At 35.1% G+C, this 19365-nt stretch overlaps 1 protein-coding gene across 1 annotated transcript in view; it reads right to left on the minus strand.

The window, feature by feature from the left end:
* The window catches only part of TTN (titin), a 280899-nt gene that overhangs the window by 102924 nt on the left and 158610 nt on the right, over nucleotides 1-19365 (minus strand). The window contains exons 167-190 of the mRNA XM_061185429.1: nucleotides 16856-16969; nucleotides 15452-15520; nucleotides 13185-13265; nucleotides 12207-12281; nucleotides 11447-11539; nucleotides 10931-10993; nucleotides 10494-10583; nucleotides 8639-8689; nucleotides 7678-8079; nucleotides 7226-7504; nucleotides 6703-6978; nucleotides 6413-6552; nucleotides 5661-5787; nucleotides 5305-5568; nucleotides 4748-5014; nucleotides 4344-4607; nucleotides 4116-4255; nucleotides 3830-3956; nucleotides 3446-3712; nucleotides 3047-3313; nucleotides 1949-2215; nucleotides 1718-1857; nucleotides 1171-1297; nucleotides 238-380 (exon numbers count right to left, since the gene is read on the minus strand). Coding sequence (XP_061041412.1) covers nucleotides 238-380; nucleotides 1171-1297; nucleotides 1718-1857; nucleotides 1949-2215; nucleotides 3047-3313; nucleotides 3446-3712; nucleotides 3830-3956; nucleotides 4116-4255; nucleotides 4344-4607; nucleotides 4748-5014; nucleotides 5305-5568; nucleotides 5661-5787; nucleotides 6413-6552; nucleotides 6703-6978; nucleotides 7226-7504; nucleotides 7678-8079; nucleotides 8639-8689; nucleotides 10494-10583; nucleotides 10931-10993; nucleotides 11447-11539; nucleotides 12207-12281; nucleotides 13185-13265; nucleotides 15452-15520; nucleotides 16856-16969 — 4133 coding nt within the window. The remainder of the gene's footprint in view (nucleotides 1-237; nucleotides 381-1170; nucleotides 1298-1717; nucleotides 1858-1948; nucleotides 2216-3046; nucleotides 3314-3445; nucleotides 3713-3829; nucleotides 3957-4115; nucleotides 4256-4343; nucleotides 4608-4747; nucleotides 5015-5304; nucleotides 5569-5660; nucleotides 5788-6412; nucleotides 6553-6702; nucleotides 6979-7225; nucleotides 7505-7677; nucleotides 8080-8638; nucleotides 8690-10493; nucleotides 10584-10930; nucleotides 10994-11446; nucleotides 11540-12206; nucleotides 12282-13184; nucleotides 13266-15451; nucleotides 15521-16855; nucleotides 16970-19365) is intronic.

The following is a 19365-nucleotide window of genomic DNA, read 5'->3' on the forward strand; positions in this document are numbered from 1 at the left end:
GATGGTACTTAAAATGTTAATTTCCATTTCAATAAAAATATCATCAGGTTAAACCCAACAAAAATGAGAAGAATCTGCTTTACAATTTCAGCAGAAATCAGGCTTGAGTAGGGAAAAGAAAGGGAAAGGGAGACGAGGGGACGTAGGAAAGCAAAGAACAAGGGACACACACGTGAAGATGAAAGAACTGAGGGAAAAGGAAGAGCAAGGCAAGGCAACCGCACTCCTGCTTCTTACCTTATCGCTGGGCTCTAGTTTCTTCCCTCTGAGGTACCATTCCACTGGGATATCCTCATAAGATAGCTCACAGTGGAAGGTGGCTGTTTCTCCTGCAGTCACTGTGACATCCTTTAGAGGCCTCAGAAGACCAATGACTCGTGCTTTGCGAGAGGAAGGAAAAAGCCGTGGGTGACTCATTTTGTAATTCCAAAAGGATAAGTACAGATTTAGTTACTAATCTCCATGGTTGCTTTCTTCAAGAAGGAAAGAGCCACAGGACTGCCCACTGTTCTCACTCCCATGTGGACGTGGCCCCTTGGTGCCCAGAAGGGGAGAGCTAGTGGCCTGAGAGTGGGTATCTGTAGGGGCCCTTTCGTTCTGATATGTAAGGTCAGCGGGAAATTAGTGCTGCATCTGTCTCTGTGCCGGGCGTCAAGTTCCTCTTGCTACGTAAGGTATGCAACTTCCAAAATAACCAAGCCTCTGATTGGGAGAGGACAAGGGCCGCTCAATCTCATAGCCTGTCCAATCCATTAACACTTTTGCACCTTCCAAAAATGTTAGCCTGAAATGAGTCTGAAATGCCCACACAGCGAAGTTTTTCTTTATGGTGCTATACTTGTACAGCCACTTGAAGGATTTCTTTAAGGGTCTTTAAGTGTTCTGAGTTAGATTCTTTTTCTATGAATATCTACTTTGAGTGAAAGGATTACGAAGTGGGAGATTCTGACTTAATTTTCTTTTGTTCAAATGGCAAGGTCAGTGAAATTTCCAAAACTTTAGAATCTGAACCACAGTTGTATGAGGATGACAAAAAGTAAATACAAGAAAGCCAGTTTCTATACTTTAAAAATGTTTTCTAATTAATTGAATAAATCCAATTAATTTCACTCACATCCATTTGCTGCAGAACTATACAATTTGTTTTCAGCAGAAACACATAATACTTACGTTTTACTCGGAGGTGGGCACTAGATTTAACATTGGCAGCTTGGAAATCTACCCCACCAGTCTGGTCCAGGCGGCAGTTGTGCAAAATAAGGAAGTGCATTTTGCCTTCTTCCTTGATCTCACACTCCTGTACCCAAAGAAAGAAAAGGTTTCGTAGGCAATCATCTTCTTTGGTATTTTTTTCTGAGGATATAATATCTTAATTAAAGGAATTTACAAATAACTGGTGAGGTGACTATATAATTTTGAGTTTTGTGAAAGAAAGCTAACAAATATTATTCATGAAGGCAATGTTTATTTTAGCCGCATCATTTTGAACCAACTAGCAGCATCACAGAATATCTACAGCCTCATACCACTATGCTGGGTCAAAAATAATGCAAGTGTACCCGTCCAAGCCCATTCATAGACCCTAATAGCTCTCTTTGGTTTGAGGTTAAAGAACCTGATATGTTTTAAATGCCTTGCGTGCAGTCTGACTTTTCTCCTGTCCTTTTCTATTTCATACAGCTCCTCTAGGTGTTGACAAGTTCAGAAATAGCCTTACAGGTGTTTGGAGTAGTGCCTCTCCCTTGAGTTTCCAGTTGGCGTGGATATCATCTTCCGAGATTTCGGTTTCAAAGCGGGCCGTCTCAGTCTCCATCACCTCCACGCTGTACAGGGGTCGCACCAGTTTAATTTCCCGATCTAGAAAAGTGCAGGGTCAGCATGTGTCATTGGCCTCTGGCAGAAATAACTCCAACAGCTTCAAGAGTGAAACTCGTGGAAATTTCCTTACCCTCAATCTCAAGGTTTCCTGAGGTCTTATCTGTCCCACAGTCACAGGTGTACCGTCCAATATCTGATTTCAAGGCTTTCTTTAGGATTAGCATGCGCTTCTTGCCATCTGCCTTAATAACAGCATTTTTAGATGGCTTTATCTCCTGTCCATCTTTAAACCATTTCACCGGTGCATCTGCTTTGCTAATTTCACACTGTAGAATCACCTCATCTTTCTCTGTGCCAGTGTAATCTTGAAGCTTTCCTGTAAAGTATGGATCTCCCTCTGCAAGTAAAGTATAAGTGAAAAAATTTTATTAACCACTTAAGGAGATGACAGTCTCTTGGAAAGTTTAAGAGGCAGCTCACAGAGGTCTGGGTATGTTTAGAAATTGCACCATGCTTCCACAAACATTTAACATGTTTATGTTCAAAAGTTCTCTAAAAGTTAGAATCAATGCCTGGGATTTATCAAAATCTAATCCATCTATATTATATTTTGAACTATTTTATTAACAGTAGTTTGAAAGATACAATGAAATTTAGCTTCAAACCTAATTATGTGTTCCTTCATTATTCAGATGAATTTTTAATTTCTTAGCAAATCTCTTATGCCTAGTTTACCTGTAAGCTTTCAGATTCACATTATTAGTTTTTCTTATATCAATTGTTTGCCTTTGATAGTTTCTATATATGTTAGACTTTATATATAATCTGCCTAATACTAAGGGCCCAGGAAAAACAATGAGCTTTATTAATGTAAGTTCTGTGATTCCTAGGGACTTGAAAAACATTTTTCTGAAATAATTTTGATAAAGTGAGGGGAGAAGAAGTATTTATATTCCTATTTTAAACATGACAGGGCTCAACAATTAATTGAGTTTTAATTCTGATTTGAACTGGCTATTTTGTGAGCCAGAGTCTATCCCTTTAAAATCCTCATATTTTTAGGTAAAAACATTTGAGAAACAAGCCTAATAATATACGTGATAGTTTCTTAAGGACAAGTGTTGCTTTCATGCAATATAACCCTTGAAAGAATTTTATATAGTAGATACTCCACAAATTTCTGATGAATTGAATGCAATAAAATTAAATTGAAAAAAAAAGCACCTACCTAGCACAGTGAGTTTGGCTTCTGAACTTAACCCCATAGCTTCTACTTTAATTTGAGAGGTGTCATCAATAGAGAGGTCTTTGAATGTGATGGAATGGGTTTTCCCTTCATCATGCTTTGAGACCAACTTGCTGGTATGCAGGCGCTGGTCGTTCTTGAACCAGTGAACACGAATGTTATCATGGGACAGCTCCACAGTAAACACAGCACTTTCCCTCTCTTTGGCTGTTACATCCTTGAGTGGGGTGAGGAATTTGAGTTGGATTCCTATCAAGAAAAAAAAAAAAAAAAAAAAAAACCCTTATTAATTCCAGTTCTTAAAGGAGGATATATAAAAGCAAAAAAAAAAAAAAAAAAAAAAAAGCAATTAAAGTTGGCCTATCTGATAAAACTGTTTACCTTCAATGATCAGTTTGCCACTTGTGTGCTTATCTTCAGCTTCAAATATGTATTTTGCTTCATCTTCAAAAGCAGCAGATTTGATCACCAGCGAATGCCTAGTGCCATCCTTAAGAAGCTCAGTTTTGTCATCGCCTGTGATTTTCTGGGTTCCTTTCAGCCAACGGTATGTTTTGGGCTCCCTGGATACTTCACACTCAAACTTAGCCTCATCTTTCTCAAAGACTTTAACATCACTGAGAGGCGTGATGAAGATAAGTGGCAATTCTGAAAAAAGAAGAGGGTGTGAATGAAGCCAGAATATGATTCCATTCATCAATTCTGGGTCTCATAAGGAAGCCTGGCAAAGAAAATACAGAAGGGTGGCTGGCAGGTGGAGTGTACCTTTCACTTTCAGATTGGCTGCAGATTTAGCGTTGGCGGCTTGGAAGGAGACCTTGCCTGTCATATCCAGCCGGCAGTTATAAAGGACCAGAATATGCTTCTTCCCATCTTCAATGATTTCACAGTCCTGTTTGGAGTGAGGTTAGGAGGAAAGAGAAAGGAGAACATCATTTTCATCACTGGTTATTCCTACAAATAATCAAGAGATTTCATACCAGAAATGTATCATTTTTCACCAACAACCAAGCAAGCCCCCCGCCTGTGTGATCAGATCATTGTGACTTACAGGGGAAGCAGTTAAAGGCTCTCCTTTTAATTTCCACTGGCCATGGACATCTGGTTCAGAAAGTTCGATTTCAAAGCGAGCTGTTTCACCCACAAACACTTCTACTCCATACAGAGGTTTTTCCACTTTTATTAGTTGGGCTGAAATTATACAGACTTTTGTTCGAATGACTGAACAAATAAACTGCAGGTTCAGATAGGGTACATTTAAAAATTTTACGCAACTCACCCTCAACAGTGACATTTGCTTTTGTCTTGTCTGTGCCACAGTCACACACGTATTCGCCTTTGTCTTTCAGTTCTGCCTTTTTGATTTTCAAGGTGCGGCGCAGGCCATCTGCCTTGATAGAGTATTTGGGTGAAGGTACAATCTCTTCCCCGTCTTTAAACCATTTCACTGGCACATCTTTGCTCACTTCACACTTCAGAATAATCTCATCCTTCTCGACTCCAGTCTTATCATGTAATTTCATAGTGAAGTAGGGATCGGCCTCTGTAAAAGACATTCAGCAGATAATCAGAAGAACGTGAAAATGAAAGGTAATTAAAGAGTTACAGGTTGCAAAATGTTTAACTATTACCCACTCCCACCATCGAAAAACTGGCTCTCTGCTTATAGTTGGTTACATATACCTAAGACCTTCAGATTTGCTGTGGAGCTCAGGTCCTGAACCTGAGCTTTGATCTGGGATATATCATCCAGTGTCACTTCTCTCATTTCCAGCTTGTGAAGCTTGCCCTCCGATGAGATGAGTACAGTTCTGCTTGTGTGGAGTTTGGCATCATTTTTGAACCAGACTACGTGCATTTTTTCATGAGAAAGTTCACAGACAAAAGTTGCTGTTTCACCTTCTTTCACTGTTTGGTCTTCAAGAGGTGATATGAATTTCAATCTTATACCTGCAATGCAAGGTAATATGCTCAGAAATACAATTTAGTTCAGAAATATTCCACTCTAATCTGTCTGGTAGAAAGAATCTGTTTCACATGGCATTTATTGAGTCACCTTTTCAAATGGAGCTATCCTCCATTAAAAAAAAATTAAGGGGGTTGTTTTGATGGCAATGTGAAAATAAAGTCATGGGGCCAATGGTCACTTACAGCTGTTAGAACTTGGTGTTCTGTCTTTAAAGTCAGATATTCATGTGCCTAACTATGGGATGTTAGAGGCAGATCTCACCAGCTCTCACCTGTAACAAATAATTGTGCTGAGGTCTTCTTGCCCTCCATTTCAGCAGTATAGACCCCTTCATCATCAAACTGAGAATTATTGATGACAAGAATGTGTTTCTTTCCATCAGTAATGATATCAAACTTGTCAGATGACTTGATTATATCAGGTCCTTTAGACCATATAACATTTGCCTCTCGAGTGAGGACACATTCAAATCGAGCCTGTCGCTTTACTGGGACCGTGACATCCTTCAGGGGCACGGCAAAGTCAAGTTCGATTTCTGAAAATCAAACATTAAGAATGAGGTTTTTCAGAATGCAGAGGACTATAACATGAAGTTGGGCACATTCCACGAGTTCTAAAGGCCAATACCTTTTACTGTCAGAATGGCAGTCGTGACTGCATTAAGTGCCTGGTAAAGAACTTCACCGGCCTGATGCAGTTTGACTTTGTGCAAAGTCAAGAAGCGTTTTCCACCATCTGCCTTGATTTCACACGTCTGAAAAATGGCAGTTTTAGTTAGCATTTGAATGAGATAGAATGTTTCAGATACAGATTTCTACAGTCATAAAAATAACTGTAATACTACTAATAAAAATAAGGAAAAGTGTTTTGTCATAAAATTTTTTAAAAATTGCCAAGCTGTCCACAAATAATGCATCAAATTTCTTCCCCTCTTTGAGACTTCAGAAGCTGGAAGTAACTCCATCATTACTGAACCAAATCTGAATGTCAAACCTGATTATAGAATGTAGTTACTTTATATGACTAACAACTTATTTTTTTTTTATTGATGTATAGTTGATTTACAATGTTGTGTTAGTTTCTTCTGTACAGCAAAGTGATTCAGTTATACATATGTATACATTTTTTAATGTTCTTTTCCATTCTGGTTTATCACAGGATATTGAATATAGTTCCCTGTGCTATACAGTAGGACCTTGTTGTTTAACCATTCTATATGTAATAGTTTGTATCTGCTAACGCCAAACTCCCAATCCATCCCTCCCCAATCTTGCCTCCCCCTTGGCAAGTCTGTTCTCTATGTCTGCAAGTCTGTTTCTGTTTTGTAGATAGGTTCATTTGTGTATATGACTAACAACTTAAAATTAGAAATTACTCACAGGTGAGGGTCTTAGAAGTTCTCCCTTCAGTTTCCACTCTCCGGGAATGTCTGCTTCTGAGATTTCTGCATCAAAGCTTGCACTTTCTTTCTCATAAATGGTAACATCCTCTATTGGTTTAAGCAATTCAACTTCACGATCTGTATTGGTAAAGGATGAAATACCATAAGGCTTTCAACAACCTAAAGATGCTTTTGTGTGTGTGTGTGTGTGTGTGTGTGTGTACATTGTTTTGCCTCAGGCACATGTACAAAACTTATCTTTGAGAATAAGAGGTAAGATTTTTATACCTCCAAGTGTCAGCTTTGCAGTGTATCTTTTCCCTTCAATTTCCATTGCATATTCATCAATATCTTCCGGCATAGCATTCTTAATTTTGAGGTGTATATGATTTCCATCTCTTACTATCTCAGTCTTATCAGTTGGTTCCAAGGGGATTTCATCATATCCTTTGAACCACTTAATGTTTGGAGCATCCTTTGTTATGACACAGGTGAAAACAGCTGTCCCCTTGGGTTTCACATGCTGATCTCGGATGGGTCTCACCAGCCAGTCTCTAATGACTTCTGTATGACAGTGAGGTCAGAAAGATAATTATGATCTGAACAAGTAATATAAATAACATCCTTAGTAAATTTCAGAAATAGGAAAAAATTCTCAAAACTGGACATGATTAATCTGCTATGATTTGATATTCCCCCTCTTAGATAAGGTATAAGACTACTGATATCCTGATACTGGGAAATAAAATTCTCTCTTCTCTTTTCTTAATATAATAATAAGTAGAACTAAATTTCCCAGCAAAGTACTAACCTACTACTTTCACGCAGGATGAGCACTCCAGGTTGTTGGCGTTTTCCACAGTCACTGTGTATGTCCCTGCATCAGAGTCATCTGCATCACTGATGGTCAGGGCCCGCATCAAGCCAATGACACTGGGCACAATTTTGCCGGGTTTCTCCACCACAATCTTGCCATCCTTCCTCCAGACCACATCACGTTCTTTATTTAACTCGCAGCTCAAGTACAACGGCTGTCCTTTGACCACTGTGACTTCCTCTTCAAGCGTTTTTACAAAACGCACAGGAAGTTCTGTGGAGAATTGTGGTATTAAGAATCTGCAGAGACTTTTCAATACGTACAATATTTTCAATGAAATAGAACTTGGAAATAAGAGGTTTTGTCTAAAATGACAATAAAAGTTGCTATTGAGGTTTACTGTGTTAAAGTTTAATACAGACCGTATTCATAAGACTGGAAATTACCTTCAACAATCAGTTTCGCAGTGGAGGTCTTTTCCTTATTTCCCAGACGTAAAACACAGGTGTATTCGCCAGCATCAGAAAGATGAACGTCAATGATATGCAGCTTTCTGTCTTTCCCATCAGCGATGAATCTGTGCTTTGGGCTCTCACGGATATTGCTACCATCTTTCATCCAGCTTGTTAATGCAGTGGAGGGGGAGACTAAACACTCAAAGATTGCAGAAGAGCCAACTGACTCTGATTCAGTCAAGACAATGTCTTCCATTCCTTTCACAAACTTCAGTGGCACAGCCTTCAGCTGGTAGGTGAACGGAGCTTCGGCAGGCGGTTTCTCTCCACCACTTCCTGGTCTTAACTTTTTCCTTTCAGCTTCTATTGGTGAAGGAGTCTTTTTGGCTACACCTAATTCAAAATAAAATTAAAAGTTGAATTGGCATTTCCATAAGGGTCAGAAAGTGCATATCTGGCTGTCTGCTGGATGAAACCAGTGATAGAGCGACCAGAAGACAAGAAGAGAAAATTAAACACTAGGCAACTGAAAGGTCAATTGAAGTTATCCTGCTTTCTTTCAGAAAGAAGATGAGGTGGCATAAGGAATCCATGAATAATAAACGCTCTTCATTTTCTCAAGTTTTAAAGCCAAATATATAATGTCCAGATTAGCGTCTAATTATTTTATCTGTCATGTATAAATATCATGTATATGAAGAATGAAACTAGGAGCTTATAGGGTTTATTATGCTAAAGTATATATTTTATATATGTATTACCCACTTGAATAATATTAGAGGTATATTAGTTGCAATATCAGAAGACATACTAGTTTTTGCAGAATCAATTAGAAGTCATAAAGATTGATGTAAATTTTGAATTTTTTCCCCCTCGTATAGAAAGTTTCCCTTGAATGTAAAGTTTCCCAGAGTGAAAGGTTACAATTCAGGTACAGGGAAATGAATCTTACCTGTGATGGGAACTTTTGGCTTGGCAGCCTCCTCTTTCGGTGCTTTGGCTTCTGAAATAAAAATAAAACTCAGCATTTAAACAATTTTCAGACTTATTTCATGCTTAGTAGTAAACCACGTGGGATGAGTCATGCTCTTTATTATAAATATTAATGCATAAAGAAAAAATTAGATTTATATGACTTCCATGGAGAATATTTGGATATTTCCAAGAAGGCGTATTCTGAGAATGATGTGACCAAGCTAAATTGCCAATGTTTTTAGGATTAAAAAATTACTTTCAGCAAGTAATTCTTCTCCCATTTCTGGAAGGCTTACTCTTTCCTTGTGAAAAAGAGTTTTATTCTTGCCTAGCTATGTAAAGTATTTTATATGTTTATGTATGTGCTGGTTATGTGAACCAAGGAAATATGTTTTTGTCAACAAGGAATCAATGTAGGCAAAAGCGAAATGACCCAGAAGTTACTAAAGGGCTTTCTTTATTAAGTTGGGCAGATAAATCCAGAGAAGACTAAGGAAAAAGAAAGCGTCTATGTTCTACAAATGCACGGATTCCTTTGAAGGTTTACCTTAATTAGACAATGAACTAAGGCAGAACCAAGACAGTTCCTACACTTAGAGTTTAATTCAGTTCACTCAGGGGCAGTATAAACCGTAGAATCAATTCCCTAGTGTCAGGCCCTGGGGATGTGAGAAAAGCTGTATTTTTACACATACTTAATTATCTCAATGGCAGTTATTGTCTTTTTCTGAACTAAAAAAAGTTATCACATAGAAATCATAAAAGCTTAAAAGAATAATGCCCAAACCATAAATACAGTGACAAAATATGTTAATATAAATATTAAAATTAAACTCCAGCTGGAAGAACATAGTATATTGTCTCATGTTATTAAACACAATAAAAACCCAAATATTTCTATAGGGCTTACTAGGTACCAAGCACTGTGCTAAGTGTTTTGCATATATTTAATCCTCACAATAATCCTAGTAGGTAGTTATAGTTATTATTCTGATTTTACAGACTAGGAAATTAAAATTTAAAGAGATGAAGGAAGTAGCCAAAGATCAAATAGTTAGGATGTGTATTTATCAATGATCAATACATGTCAAATCATTTTTGGTTTTGAGATTATCACCTAAGTGATGAACTACTAATAGCTCATGTACAACTGATAAGTATTTTGTTTGTACCTGAGATAGCTGTACCACTGAGTTAGTACATTTAAGAAAATTATTATTGATCTAAATTCTTATATAGATTTGAAGGCTGAACTATGCAGTCCTTTTTTTTTTTTCTGTTCATTGTAGTAAAATATACCTAACATAAAATTTGCCATTTTAACCATAAAATTTACCATTTTAACCATTTTTAATGCAACTTAATTCAGTTGCATTAAGTACATTCACAATATTATGCAACTATCAACACTATCCATTTCCAGAACTTTTTCATTATCCCAAAATGCAATCTTTAAAAAATGAGAAATGATTCTTGCAGGGCACATGGAAAATTTGAATCTCCATGGGATTCCTATATGTATGTCCTTAGAGAGTATCTGTACATCTTAATTTTCATCAGCACTGAACATATTCATTACTTAATCTCAAAAGCATATAAAGAAATGGTGTTTTGCAGGAATGTACATTCCAACTGAAACAAAATAGGCAGCCATGGGTGAGAGAGTAAGTTGCTATAGAGCAGCAGATGAAGAAAATTTAATTGAGAATTTATATAAGCTCCCACAATTGAAATGATGCCTATGTTTCAACAAAAAGACAGCTTGATTTTTAATGAAGTTTTTATTAAGCCATCAAAACAAACAAGCAAAAAGAGAACCACAGAATAAGTACCTGCTTTCTCTCCAACGACTGGCACTGTCACTGGGGCAGTGATAGGGGCTGGTGCGGGCTCCAAAGGAGGTGGTTTGATTATTTTCACTTCTGTAGAAAGACGTCCATTGCATTAATGTATCCTTTGTCACTTTCTAAAATATCATTTGGTGGCCTATTTGCCTTCTCTGATGTAACTTTAAAATCTCCTAATAACTGGTTTTTCAGAGAACAATATATTCTAACTATAATAAAATCTATATACAATATAATAATATATTTGAATATATGTAACATATTATATTAAATAAAATATAGCAATATAATCTAATAATACATTGGGACATTAGAAATCATTTGATGCATGCGGACTTTACTCCCTTTTTCTTATTAGCTACACATTAATTGTGTGAAACATGAAGGAATATGCTGTCGACATTGAGGATAAGCTTGCTTACCTGGTTCAGGCTTTGGTTTTGGTTCAAGTACAGGGAGAGGTATTGCTGGCTTAACTTCAGGCACTAAAACAATTCACAGTAATAAGCAGATTATCACAGTATTTTTGAAGTTTTTCACAAAGTCAAACCAAAACTGGGCATGTTTAACATATCTTGAAAGGTATTAGAATTTGTACACATATAGTCACCAAATCAAATACTCACTCCAAGTTTATTTTGCATTTTAAACAAAATACTTAGAAAATATATAGTAAGGCAGTTTTACTGGTTCTAATGTTTTTCATCTCATTGCCCATAAATACAATTGTTTTAGTTTTTAAAACTTAGTAATTTATTTAACAAATGGGTGGACGTGAGGCAACTGCACATGAGAGTGAAATGGTAAAGAAAATTAAGCTGGATGAGATGAGCAGATCAAGGTCATCTGTTCAAATCTTAATGCCAGTGTAATGATATTTTAATTGACGCATATTTGTATTTTTAGAGACAACTAAGAAAATGCCAGGAAGTTTGTACCTTTTGCTGGTTCAGGAACTTTCCCTTCCCTTTTGGTAACAGTAGCTGGCGGTGCTTCAACCTCTTCAACAGCTTTTGGAGGTGGTTCTGGCACTTTAAGATAATAAGATGATTTTCTAGCGTTATTTTAGGATTTGAATCCTTCGAAATCAACTGATCTGAAATAATCAGATCAAACTTTTTTCAAAAGCTCTATTGATGGCTTAAAAAAAACCCTTATATTCTATCAATTAATTTCTATTTTCTCTTCTTGACTCTGCTTCAATTTATTTTTCTTTCTTTTATTTCACCTATACTTGCCTCCCAACTCCATTATCTCTCCCTTTCTAAATTACTGCAAAATAGTTCCAAATATACTCTTTGTGACTAGGCGAATGATAAAAATCAGCCCACTTAAAAGCCCCCAAATTTTATGAAACATTTCTGACACCCTCCCATGAAGTTATTTTGCAGCCAACTTGATTATTTCACAACTGTTTCTACTGGAAAACTTAAGTGGCAAAATAATAATAATAATAATAATAATAATAATAATAATAATAATAATAATAATGAAGTGCAGGGAAATGCATGAATGTATTTGAGAACTACTATAAAAATATTTAAACAGAAAGCAGACAATGGAAAACATAGACTATGTGACAGATGAAATATGAAGCTACATTTATATTTAACTCCATTTATGTTTACAAGATAAACCTTTTGTTAAATGTCAATTTTGTTAAAAGATAATTTCACAAATTGTTACTGAGATTCCTACCTGCAGGTTTTTTAATTTTTTCTACTTCTTTAGGTTCTTCTTTAGGTGCTTCTTCTTCAGGTCTCTTTCTTAGAACTTAAAAGACAAAAAGATTTATATGTAAACCAAGACAAACAAATGAAGATGTTGAATAAATTTGACAAATGCAAATAATATACAAAGCAAGGGAAGTGAAAAGCATGCAACCTAGTGCACTGGGGAACTTGGTATTTACACTAAAAATGCTTAAAAAAAAAAAATCAAAGGTGGTTACGTTAATTAAAACAACACTCAGAGTCACTTTATATCTATGTAGATAGTCTGTTCAGAGTTAAATCCCTGGTAGAAATGACCCAAACACAAAATGAATAATTTGAATAGCAATAAATTCTAATCACAATCCAATATCATAATTTAATGAGAAAAGAAGCATTTAAATAAGTATAAAGTTTACTGAAGTGGAGATGGCCAAAGAAATGTAGCCTAGAAATAAGTAATTCTATGTGAAGAAAATGTTAGAATTTGATTCTTCATTCAAATATCTTGTTTCTAATTCTTTAATATTTTATTAGTCGAAAAAAGTTCAGTTTTTAGAAAATGTTATTTATTAGTTGTGGTAATCCTGTGTTACACTTTTTAAAACTGAATGCTGAGTTTAGGCTTAAATAGTTTGGTGTAATTTAGAGTATTTAAGAGGTTTAGTGTATTTTACTACATAACTTGATTATGAAAATGGCAGCTACAGTCATTAGTTTAGAATATTATCAATTTACTCATGTCTATTAATGTTGTAAATTTCAAGATACTCTGCTCACAAAATTTGTCTTCTTTTAAAAAGATGGAAATGATCACATTTAATTTTCAATACAACAACTAATGAATTTTGATAAATTGGGAATCTAATTAAAAGAAAACCAAAGGACAGAAACATTTTGTAAGCTTTCAAGTCCTTTTTGTGTGTGTATTTGAAGCTGATATAACAGTTGAAAAATACTATACCGCTTTTGAGAACAGCTCCTTCCTTTGGTTGAGGTTTAGGTTCAGGAAGTGATTTGTGAACTTTCTTTTCACCTCCAAGCACTTAAAAGAATATGATTTTAAATTTTGAAGTGAATTCATATAAAAAGTAAATTTCAACAAGAAAAATGTCTCTTTCAAAACTAGTAACTACTGTATAAGTAATAATTTTTGTTACATATAAATATCACAGAATTTGAAAGCAAAGAATACACTTCAAGTTGTTTCCTCTGCAAACATCTATATAACCTTGTGATGAAATTCAATTGCATTAACTACAGGCAAATATATTCATTCATCTTAAAAGTGTCTATATAGACTTTATGAATCTTTCATCAAATACAAGGTTCTTGACAGCATCTTTGCCCCAATCTGCAATTGTAGATTGCCCAAATCTACTTTGATATCTCCCCGACCATTAACTATAGTAGGTGTTAGTGACATTATTCAATCTTCTCCACTGATGAGAGAAGAAACCCAAAGGATCTGGAGTTTGATAAGTTTCTTGAGAAGCATCCTTTCTTAAGGTCCCCTTTTTGAACTAATACTAACCTAAAATTATAGAACTATAGAATTTGAAAGCTGGTGTTAGAGTTTATTTTTAATGAATAAGAAAATGTTCTTGAATTTAAACTAAAATGGACCCAAGGAATTCCAAATTAATCCCATCTTTAGTGAATATCAAGCATGGCAGATGATACTATATACAGCAGCCTCCTATTACTACTATACCCCTAATGGTTTTGAATGGGAAAAAAAAAAAAAAGAGAAACACTTACTGATTACTAAACCATTTTACCTCTCTACTAATGTCAATTAAAATCTAATTGAAAGCATTATTTATCTGTATCATGTAACATTATATTTGCTCACACACCTACAATCTGAATTCTTAGCTATTTCTAAATTTCCCATTTGGTGCTTTAAAAAAGACATTTGCAATTCATTAAAAAGTTTTTGTTTTATGTGAAAACACAGCCATGCCTAAGTCTCTTACTTCAAATTTAAACATGCAGAAGGCAAATATGTAAATATTTCACTTTAAATAATGACTTTTTTCTGTCAAGTACTGATATTTTAAGTAAAATTTCACAGTTAAACATTAAATTTTTTTATCCACGATAAATTGTGCTGGCCTTCGATACTATTTTCAAGTTACCAGTATTCGTAATGTAAACCATTTTCATTGATCAAACTGGAGATGCCCATGCATTTAATTAACATAAGTTGGAATGGCATAATATCCTTTTCTTATTTAATGGATATAGTGAAAATGTATCTTTGTATTTGTTTTTCCATATTATTATTTTATTTTTAAGATCTTACTGACATATGAGACTCAGGTGTAGAACACGCCATTGTAGTTATTACTTTTAAAGTCACTATATGTCATTACATGTCATTTTAATATTTGCACGGCTTTGTAATAATCCTTTACTGGTTAACATCCATAGTAATATTATTTTGTAATCTCCATTTTATAAATCAGGAAATATACATTCAGATGGGTGATTTTTCAAAAATTCCAGAGTGAAACAAGAACAGATTCAACTTATGAGTGTGGATGTGTTAATTACTTAGACAGAACACTGTTACCCACCATACTTACTGGAAAAATTCACAATTTTATTTTTAATAGATGTTTTATGATTCATTTATTTTTCTTTAGGGTCTAAGTTTAGATAGGGAAAAATATTGTTTAAAGAGAAATAAATTTTGAAAAAATGACCTACAGTGGCAATGAAATTTCCCTAAAACATGAGATCTGTACACCTGAAAGAATGTCTTGGAGTCCATGAGAAAAAAGAGATAGGAAAGCCACAAGGAAATCCCTATGAATCACCTTAATAGTATAGAAGGAGAACAGGACTTATTTTTAGTGCTTATAACACCGGCTAAAATATTGTTGTTCAGGTTAAATTGCAAAGCATTTTAATCTAAGATGTGCCCTGATATTGAAGTCAGCTAACCAGTAAAATTTAATATTTTTGAGTTCAGGAAAATGCAAGAAGAGATACGTAGATGAGACAAAGAAAAAAACATCTATTCAGGAATGTATGAAATTGATGGGTGACAAAGAAAGCAATACTCATGAACCAGGACCATAAAAGCTACAAAAAAGAAGAAATCAATGAGACTACTCTGATTATTTTTAAAAAGGAAAGAAGAAGAACATTCTAGAAAACAGGAAGAGCAAGGAGTCAGATGAAGGGATACTGCATATGAGCATTTTCTAGACTGTGAAATACCTTTCAGAGGTGTAAGTTCCACTGTTTCCAGAACCTCAGGTTTTTCAGGAACTTTCTTCTTTGAAATAGCTTTAAAGAAGAAGATCTTACTTTCATTATTTGTTTATTTAGTCTTATCTGAAGCAAATTATTAAATACCTGCTCTAAGAATCAAAACCAGGCTTTGCTTATAACCCAAAAGCATTAATAACAGCCAAGAACAGCCACTGAAGAACATATAAGAAGCATTCAAACCTGAAAACAGATTGCAGTTTTACTCCAAACTTGAGTAGTAAGTTAAAGTCTGGCTGAGAAGGAAGATAATTTTTGTTCTTTGCAGGAGGAAGAAATCTTCCCTTGCATATAAATTTTACATGAAGGGAAATATATTTAAGTGTGTGTCCTCATGGAATATATTAATCAACAGATGTGTAGCCTTTTACGAAGTGATCACTTTTTCTATGTCTGATTAAAAATGCCAGAAGCTTCCCCTACAGGCCAAGAGGGTTGTAGAGAGGCAAGAAAGAAGTCTTACCATGGAAAATTCTGGCTTTGTGTACATGTGTAGGTGAGTATGGGAAAATTGCTCACCTAAGATTATATCTAGATTATTTTAGATTGGGAAATCTCATGAAATCTCATGACACCACAAATAAGACAACATTTTGTTAAAATAAAAAGAATAATATGATTTTGCTAGTTTATTTCAGCTTTTAAAGATGCTATTTAAAAAATTAAGTACTGTTGAATCAATTCAAAGAAAAACCTAAATGCAAAGAGAATGAAAGGACGTTTAACAATGGGAAGAGATGCTGGATATCAAATGTATCCATAACCGCTCTTTCTGGCTATGGTGAGGACAACCACGGAACACAACTGGGTTTTTATTAAGTTGCAAAAAAAAAAAAAAAAAAGTGGGGAAGCAGTGCCAGAGCGTTCATATACCTTCCTTTCATGGTTTATGAACACATCAGCTATTGGATACCATAAATATATTATCTATAGTATATTTTAAAGCATATGTCATTCTTTAAGAACAAAGTTTTGGCTTTTGTATAAATTTGCTACTGCAATATTAAAAATATCTTGCAGAGTTTTCTTCTACATTCCACATGCACAAGATCCCAAAGATATGCATAGCAACCACGCTTTGAAATCAGAAAATCCTTTCACCCCACTCTGCATGAGAAAGTTAGTTGGACAGTCCCTGCATTGAGATGGCCAGGATGAAGCTAACGATGGTGCACTTTCTGACTCTTGGGGCAGCAGGCAAGGCCCAACAAGGCACCCAGGGCAGCATAAAACACAGGTCTCTATGGAATTCCCGCAGCTTGATCATGTCCGAAAGTACATATTTTAAAAATACATTTCTTGCAAGTACAACTTCCGATGTCTGAATAGAAGTTTGGAAGTGGCATTTTGTACCTTTAAGCTGGAGTATTTTCTCCTTCAGGTCTTCCTTAGGTGGAGCTGGAGGAGGAGCTGGGGGCCTTGGTTTGAGTTTTGGCTTCTCAATAACCTTCTTTTCAGGTTCAGGTTCTTAAAAGAGTATTTCAGGAGTATTAGTATATGAATATGTTAACTGGTATGTGGATATACAGTATATTCAGTAGAAATTTTAGTATATTTATGAAGTAAAAAGTTTGCTTTTTTGGATACATCTTATTGGTATCCAACATAAAACGTAAAAATGTCCAGCATAAAATATAAGAATATCAACACTGTACATAGATAATGAGAAATACAGCACAGGCGCTAATAAAAACAACAAAGGAAGCATCCATATAAGCCACATTGATGTGAAATAAATAGTACAAATGACATGAATACATAAGACTGAGATGCACATTTAAAACAGAATATCTTACATACAGGTGCAAAGAGACGTACTGTACACGTAGAACAACGCAAAACACATATGTATCAGATGAAGAATATGGTGATGAAGACTTAAGCCCAATTAACTGAATACCTTGTACTGGTATTTCTTCTGGCTGTGGTTCAGGTTTAGGTTCTTCAGGCTTAACATACTTTTCAATTTCACGATCTTTAAAGAATGTTGACAAAGGATAAGAGACTGTAATATAAAGTTCTTCACAAAGACTCATAGAAATTTCACATAGATGCAAAGATGACAGTCACAAAAACAAAAACATACAAATTCACTTACATAGAAAAAGAGGTAAGATTTCTATTTTCTTATACTCAAGCTTTCTACTGACTATCTGATGTATGTTGATGGCAAATGAGATGACTTTTAATATCTGACATTGGGTTATCATTTGAGGATCCAATACAATTATTCCAGTGTTGTCGCAGTAAACTGTATCTTTTGGAATTTATAATTACCATCAAGAATAATCAAAGATTCTACTTCAAAAGAAGTATAATGATTTGAAAAACAAAGCAGTCAAACATGTGCTAGAATGCTTTTATATAAAATTTCAAGAAGGAATGTTACCCTATAAATACTTTTGTATTTCTAACAGGAGTTTTCAAGAGATTAAAAAAATTTATATTTATATAATATATATATATATGTATAAATACCTTCAACAGGGGGAGTCACTTTTCTACCAATGGCTATGGATGCTCTTTCTTCATATATTATTTCCTCAGGAGACTCCGCAACTTAAAAAACACAGTGTTTTGTATTTTAGACTGAATTCAGAATAGAATACTGCAACTGCTAAGTTTCAACATATCAACTTAGTTACACATTATAACATATTCTTCAGAAGACTTCAAAAATACCAATAATTTCACTACATAAGACAGACAACAGATAAATACAAATGATCCATCTACAACCGAAGCAAGATAATGAAGACAACTGTCGTCTTTCCAAGATTTATAGAGCAGTCATGTACCTTGGACAGGTGGAGCTTCTGGTTCTTCAGGGGTAGGAACTGACACTTTCTCTTCTGTGATGACTTCCTTGGGAACTTCAGGCACTTTAAAGATATTGATTTTGTTTACTATTAAGAATTTAGAAGGTGTACAAGATACTGCAAAGAGCAGGCAAAGAATACATGGGAAAGTACTTCATCTTATAAGACTCTCTGGGGAAAATGGCTTTGGAGGCAAGGCACCCTCTTTTATAAATGAGTCTTTGCAGCCTTCTTCATTTATTTCTCTTCCTCTGTGTACCCTTAAGTGTAGATGTTCTCCACTGGTCTACTTTGATGCTTTTAAAAATTGGCTCTACATTCTTTGAGCAATCACTCCTGCACTCTCAACTCTTATTTCCATGGTGATAACTTCTAGATCTACATCTCCAGCCCTGATCGCCTTCTTAAGTTCCAGATGCACGTTCCCAACTTCCATAATTGAAAAGTGAAAAATATATTTACTATCTTCTTTCTAATATTAATTTAGTTTGGGGACCCAATGAACCATCCTCGTGGCTTAGCTTCAACCCTTACAATCATCTTGGGCTCCTCTATTTCCCTAATTGCTTTGAGAAGAGACACCAACTCAATCTCCACCTCTCTTAAATCCAACCTCCTTTTCCATTTCTGTCACCACTGATCTTGTCCAATTTTTGAAGACCTTAAGTAACTGCAATGGCTCTTTTCTATTATCATCCTTTTCTAAGAGTTTGAACTGCTGCCAGTTATCTGAAGCCCAACTCCTATTAATTTATACACCGCTGAAGCTTCCTATTGCCCACAGACTAAAGTACATGCCTTATACTGGCATTCAAAGAACTCTAAAATATGACTGTCATCTTTATATCCAGCCTTATCTCTCAGGATAGGCTGGATTTCTCCTACTTGTCTGTCTCATTTTCTCTCTTTGTCTTCATTATTTCCCCCTTTTTTCTGTAAAATTTGTTCTTGCATATACTTATACTTCAGTATTTTTTGCTCTAAGAACTATGATTAAGATGTGCAGACAGCATTCAGAGAAATACATATTTTTTTCTTCATAGT

The sequence above is a fragment of the Eubalaena glacialis genome, chromosome 1 (assembly GCF_028564815.1).
Source record: "Eubalaena glacialis isolate mEubGla1 chromosome 1, mEubGla1.1.hap2.+ XY, whole genome shotgun sequence".
NCBI lineage: Eukaryota > Metazoa > Chordata > Mammalia > Artiodactyla > Balaenidae > Eubalaena > Eubalaena glacialis.